Source organism: Electrona antarctica, assembly GCF_951216825.1.
Source record: "Electrona antarctica genome assembly, chromosome: 24".
Classification (NCBI taxonomy): domain Eukaryota; kingdom Metazoa; phylum Chordata; class Actinopteri; order Myctophiformes; family Myctophidae; genus Electrona; species Electrona antarctica.
In genome coordinates, this window is record NC_136803.1 from 1,572,586 (window position 1) to 1,579,487 (window position 6,902).

The following is a 6,902-nucleotide window of genomic DNA, read 5'->3' on the forward strand; positions in this document are numbered from 1 at the left end:
GTGTGTGTGTGTGTGTGTGTGTGTGTGTGTGTGTGTGTGTGTGTGTGTGTGTGTGTGTGTGTGTGTGTGTGTGTGTGTGTGTGTGTGCGTGTCTCTGTGTGTGTGTGTGTGTGTGTGTGTGTGTGTGTGTGCGTGTGTGCGCGCGCGTGCGCGTGTGTGTGTGTGTGCGCGTGCGTGCGTGTGTGTGCACTGCACTGCTCGTTCAACTTCCAGCCATACCAAACAGCAAGAGCAAGACGCAAGACACATACATAATGATATGGCAAGACGCCATCAAAGACCCAGTAGGCTACGTTCCCTCAGTCCCTAGCGTAGGGAGTAGGGACTGAGGGAACAAAGACTCAAAGTTCAGGTCGGTGGAAAGCCTGTTGGCGCAGAGGTTATAAGGTTCAGGCGCACTCGGAGGTATAAGGCCTATAGCTGTGATTGAACTTTCACTCACATATTCTGTGAAATATTAAAAGGCCGTTAACAAACAGTCTCCCTCTCCGAGACTGGAAAACCTTTTAATATCCTAATTGTTTTCTCTTCTTCGTCGTAATGTAATTAATACCAGGCCTAACACGGTCGAAGTGTGTGTTAATTACAAGCAGCTGTGTGTCTGGCTGTGCAGCAGATGCTATATTTTTTTGGTCAACTCAAAACAACGGTTTTGGTCAAACACGGACTGTAGCCTATAGTGCTAGTGGGCCTACTACCAAAGCTGCTGCCCGTTTTTGTTGTGTTTGTTTTTTTTATCAACAAAGATATAAGCAGAACTTAACAGTACTTAGCTTACAAAATAATTAAACATGGCAATGTCTGGTTTACACAATAATTGACAACATAACACACTTTGACTTACCTATGGGCATTTTCACACAATATTAGCAAACACAGAAGGACGACAAGTGATTGACAAACCGTCTTCATCTCAGCCAAGTCAAACTGTAACTGAACTAAACTGCACTATGGGACTAATAGAGGTCAGAGCCTATGACATTATTGACATATGACATTCATGAGGACATGGCCAACCCAGGTCCACCTTCTATGGGTCCGGGTATACGTATAATTAGTTTTTCACTTCAAAATAAAATAAAAGAAACAAGAAAATGTCATGTTTTACTTTTAAACCTAAAATGAAAAAACAGCCAGCGCTCGCCCAGCAGTCTGCCGTCACCCAGGCGGACGCGTGCTTCTCGCCCTTTTGGGGCGAGGTCGCTTTTCACGCTCAGGGCGTCTTACTGGTAGTAGGCCTACCCACTGACAACGGGTGGGTCTACTATTAGTTACTGAGTAAATACGAATGAAAAATGGTAAATGGTGCATTTATTTGCACTTTTATCCAAGGTGCTATACATTACCCATTCACACACACACACATTCATACACTGATGGCGGCGGAACCCATGCAAGGCACCAACCAACACATCAGGAGCAATTAGGGGTTCAGTGTCTTGCTCAAGGACACTTCGATACTAACTCTGGGGGAGCCCGGGTTCGAACAGGCAACCTTGCGGTTACCATCCAGCCACTCTACCTACACACACACACACACACACACACACACACACACACACACACACACACACACACACACACACACACACACACACACACACACACACACACACACACACACACACACACACACACACACACACAGAAGATGGCAGTGACAGCTGCATTATTGCCTATAAACAGTAAGTAAGCGTATTTAATGACAGCATAATGTCTTCTCTTGTAGAGCAGCCTAGCCAACATCACAGGGAAAACTGTTGAAAACGTGACAAACACTGAAGGAGCAAATAAAAATAAATAGAAATCAATAAATGTCTTGATGCAGTTATCAGAGCTGACTCATCCTATGCAATAACATTGTTCACAATAGGACACCACCATATAAACTCAATCAATCCAAAAATGTAGAAAATAGCATGCTCCCAATGCATCAATGCGACTTGTGAGCTTGTACTACCTTGTAGATCTACAATTGTTCTGCTATTCGTCGTATGACAAAGTAGGGCTTAAGTGTAAAGTGTATAAAAATACCTGTGGCTTAATTGACACAGGTGTAGGAGAAAATCTGAGCATTTTATCTCATTTGCATTCTCCAGATGAGACTTGAAGACTCACTACCTCCAGCCCTGAGGCGAACCGCTTTCAAATGAGATCAGTACATGCGGTTGAATGTCAATGAATGCCTCCCAGATAAAGTGTGAACACCTGCATCTGTGGTGGGCTAATTCTTCCTTTGAGAGTTGAGATCAATCAGTGGCGTGCACAGATAGACACTAGGGGGTGCTAGAGCACCCCCTGCCCTTTTGGCAATGTGCCCTTTTGAAAAAAATAAAAAATAGCAGACCTACAAGCTCGTAGCGCGCCACTCGGTGGCGCACTATGAGCTTGTAGATCTGCTATTTTTCAATAGCTAAAGCATAACATAATGCTAACACCAAAAGGGGTTCCCGCCCAAAATGGGTTAAGGCAACCGGCCGGTTCCACGCGCTGCACAAGGTGCCCTTTTTTAACTTGAGCACCTGCCCCTCTAAATGTCTGTGCACGCCACTGAGATCAATCCAACTACAGGCGACCTTAACATTGGAGTCAATGAGCGGCAGTGAACTTTCTGAACACTAGGTGGCAGCAAAGGATTTAAGAGAGAGGCGAAGTTGTTTCCAAAAACAGTAATTTATTGTAAGTAAACACAAACAGTAAAAAGCTGTTTAATGTGTGTTTATTTTAATTTAATTTGCTTTGCTTTGATGGGAAAACAGTTATCAGATATCTGATATCTTCAGAAGAAGACATTGCACATTGCAAGAGACATTTTGGTGGCAGCGGTGGCCGAACGGTTTGCGGAGCGGTCTTGATACCGGAAGGTCACCAGTTTGAATCCCCGGACCGGCACGTTAAAATTACCACCGCTGAAGTGCCCTTGAGCAAGGCATTGAACCCCAACCATGAAATGTTCTATGAGCAGGGCGTGGCTGTAAACAAGCATCTCGAGCTTAGTCCACTTACCCTGGGTAAACAAAGAACTTTGCTTTGCTTTGCTTTACTAATGATTTGTAAGACCTATTGTGTTATAGGTATACTGTGCCCAAATGCAGTTTTCTATGCATTTAAGGGGTATTGGGGGGTTTGACCCTAAAAACAACAAATAATAATAATTACCCATCCGTTACTACATGTGAAGGGCACAATACTGGGTTTAAAAGCTGTTATGCACCTTCGTCTATAGGATGAAGGAACACAACATAATTCAGGAGGAGACAGGGTTGAAAAAGAACTTTAGTTTATTGTTGTAGCTCTTTTTTTCGTTAGCAGAGACAAGTTTACAAACTCTTGTTCTTTTGGTTCACAAAGTGTATAGTATTGGCTTCGAGGTGCGGTTTACACAAGAAATCAAAAGTTTACCCCCAACTATAAGGCCCTAACGGAAAGTTAAACAAAAATACAATACTAAATCCCTAACTAACCTAACTAACCAAAAAGTACAATAAATCAGGGAAAATAAATATACCTGGCACCCCTACATGGTGGAAGTAGGAACCGGGCTTTACATTTTAAATCAGTAGTTTACAAAGATAATAAGAATAAATAAATAACTGAAGGGCTGAAGGCTTTAACTTAAATAACTGGACAATGAACAAAACAAAATATAGCTAAGGCATAACTTACTGCAGAATGAAATAAACAACGTAAGAATAACAAAACTAAACAAACAGAACGAAAAAGGCAGGCAAACGAGCGGAGGACTAGAGGGATCGAGTCCCCCAGTCAGCATGGGCAGACTTGAGCCGACAGGCGCGGCCAAAGGAAGCTGACTCCCGACGTCTTTCCGGCTTTTTAGACAGCTGGTGGATGGAAAAGAAGCTCCACCCGCGTGGCAGGTTGCCGCTGGGGCAAGCTTTTCCGGGAATCTGGCCGACGCGGCAACCTGCCGCGCCTGTCGGCTCAAATGTGCCCACGGTGATTGAAGTTCAAGTTCAACTGAGCTTTTATACAGTGTTTCCACACCTGAGCGGAAAACGGCCGACAGCCGCGGACAGAAGAAGCTGTCCGCAGCTTCTTTTCCGAGTTTTTAGACAGCTGGTGGATGGAAAAGAAGCTCCACCTCCGCGGCTGACTGCCGCGACGGACATATTCCCGGAAACGCTCTCCTCCGCGGCAGTCAGCCGCGGAGGTGGAGCTTCTTTTCCATCCACCAGCTGTCTAAAAACTCGGAAAAGAAGCTGCGGACAGCCGAGAACGTCCGCGGCTCTTTAGCACGTGTGGCAGCACCTATAGAGCGACAGGAAGAGTGCTCAGCCAACAGGAAGCGGTGTTGTCGGGGAGAGCCAATAAGGAAGGGAGGGGCAGGTCCAAGCAGGGACCTGTCACTCACAGCCATGTCTGTATTCATTCACTTGAGTACTGTAGCCAACAGTCTCATATTTTGGTCAACTCGTTCATAATCAGGGAAGAAAGAAAAACAACTTGTAACACATGCCATATAACACAATATATTTCCAACTTATAATTATTATCCCAGTTTAATTGTCACCATAAATAATAATTATAATTAAACAAATATAAACAAATAACCAGAAGGACCGTGGTCCGTAACAAAAACACGGCTGAAACATGAAGTGGAGTGTCAAATCCCGCAATTTCCTTCTTCCCATTGCGCTGCAACGTAACTATAGGATGAGCCGCCCTTCTAGTCAGTTACATTTCCTTCATTGTTACATCCCTCGTTCCAATAGAGCGTCGCAGTCCCGCCTCCTACCATGGACCAGGAAATGAAACCCAATGCATTATTCTCATAGACATTTCTTAAAGTATTTATTTAAAGACGGTTACGCCGCGGACAAATCCAACTCGAGTCGTGACAACTCATGACAACACAAACAATATTTTGGATCAAACAAATAATTACAAAGAAGAAAAACAACAAAAAAAGTGTTTATTTCTAATTATTTGTTTGGTCCAAAATATTGTTTGTGTTGTCATGAGTTGTCACGACTCGAGTTGGCTTTGTCCGCGGCGTAACCGTCTTTAAATAAATACTTTAAGAAATGTCTATGAGAATAATGCATTGGGTTTCATTTCCTGGTCCAGGGTAGGAGGCGGGACTGCGACGCTCTATAGGCCTATCTCACAGCCCGCTTTCCACGCCCACTTCCGGTAGATAGTGGTGTCATTTAACATCATTCATCATTCATACACTTTTATTCTCTGGAGAATCTAAGTACATTTCCTAATGTTAAAATGTCAAAAAGACCGATAATAATATGAAGAAAACACAATGGTATAACAACTCAAATAAGTAGAATAAACCTTACCTTTACAAAACGGTAGTTTGTGGCTTGTGAAGATACCTCTTTTAACATGGAAGCCTATGGACCGGAAAAAAAATAACACCACTAGCTCTAAAAGGGGGCGTAAAAAAGGGGGCGGGGAAATGCTGTGAGATAGGCCTATGCCAAGCACGCACGCACGTACGCACGCACGTACGCACGCACGCACGCACGCACGCACGCACGCACGCACGCACGCACGCACGCACACACACACACACACACACACACACCTGTGATGAACCACTTAAAATCCTATATACTTCATTAACGGGAGTCCCCCAGGGGTCCCCTCTACATGGAATATCTTAACAATATAGATAGATGCTATTTTCGCCAAATGTTTACCTCAGAATTGGGACGCTAGGGTTCATTTTTTATTTGTATTCCGTTTAATTAACAGGGACAATACAAAAAAAACAATGTATCACGTTGAAACCGTTGCATTGAATATCGGGATTATGGCCTGGGCCATGGCTCAGTGGTGCAGGCACCTTGGCTGGTAATCCAGTCTGGCAGTGTGCCGCGGGTTCGACTCCCGATCCCGACGACCTTTACTGCATGTCGTCTTCCCCCCCCATCTCTCTCCCCATTTCCTGTCAGCCTACTGTCTGTCCCTCCATAAAATATATAAAATAAAGGCAAAAGCCAAAAAAGAAAAAAAAAAGAATATCAGGATTATAGCCGAGGCTAATTTGCGACCCCAGTCCCTGGTTAGGCCTTTTCTATATATCTGTGCAAAATGCATGTGGTTAACCTATTTAGGCCTGACTATGAGACACATATGTGACTAAATTTGACTGAGGGACTGCCATTGGATTTTTTTGAATTTTCGTTTCGTGTCATATGAAAGCAGGGAATCATAGCTTCAAATTGACATATTGGTTGTTCAGTTTGGCCCAACAGTTTTGGAGATATGGCTTATAGAGTAATGTCTTGCAGAAAACAACGAGTTGAGAAAACAGGTTTGAAAGGTTCACTTCTGTGGTCTCTAACATTACACCTAGCTACATGTTTGGGCATTTATTTCATATTTACATGTCGATTTCAGCTCTGACACTCATTTCAGACATGCTCTAGTATGTGAAGAGTCTGCCTGTGCTATTAACTCATTTTGAGAAAAAAAAGAAAAAGTTTTTCTCCTCTGGTGAAAAGCTGGAATTTGCGCGATGGCAGTCTCTCAGTCAAATCTGGTCACATATGTCAAAAATAGCAGACCTACAAGCTCATAGCGCGCCACCGAGTGGCGTGCTATGAGCTTGTAGATCTGCTATTTTTCAATAGCTAAATTACAACATAAGGTTTAAAACACCAAAAGGGGTTCCCGCCCAAAATGGGTTAAGGAACTAAAGGGCCGTCCATCCATACCAAGCACTATAACTATGTCTACAGTATATCGTTCACCACTGTGTTCACCACTGTGTTCACCACTGTGTTCACCACTGTGTTCACCACTGTGTTCACCACTGTCTGTCACACATAGAGTTGTGGTCATTTAGGGACAGTTTCCACAGCCCAGGGCACCAGGCTGCTGATATCAATTCCACACCACATTGTAACAATCGCCCTTTACTA

At 43.8% G+C, this 6,902-nt stretch overlaps 1 protein-coding gene across 1 annotated transcript in view; it reads right to left on the reverse strand.

Annotated features, from left to right (window-relative positions):
• Window positions 1-289: 289 nt before the first annotated feature.
• The window catches only part of LOC306917164 (bifunctional epoxide hydrolase 2-like), a gene marked incomplete at both ends in the record, with an annotated part of 54,336 nt that continues 47,723 nt past the window's right edge, over window positions 290-6,902 (reverse strand). The window contains one exon of the mRNA XM_079495297.1: window positions 290-365. Coding sequence (XP_079351423.1) covers window positions 290-365 — 76 coding nt within the window. The remainder of the gene's footprint in view (window positions 366-6,902) is intronic.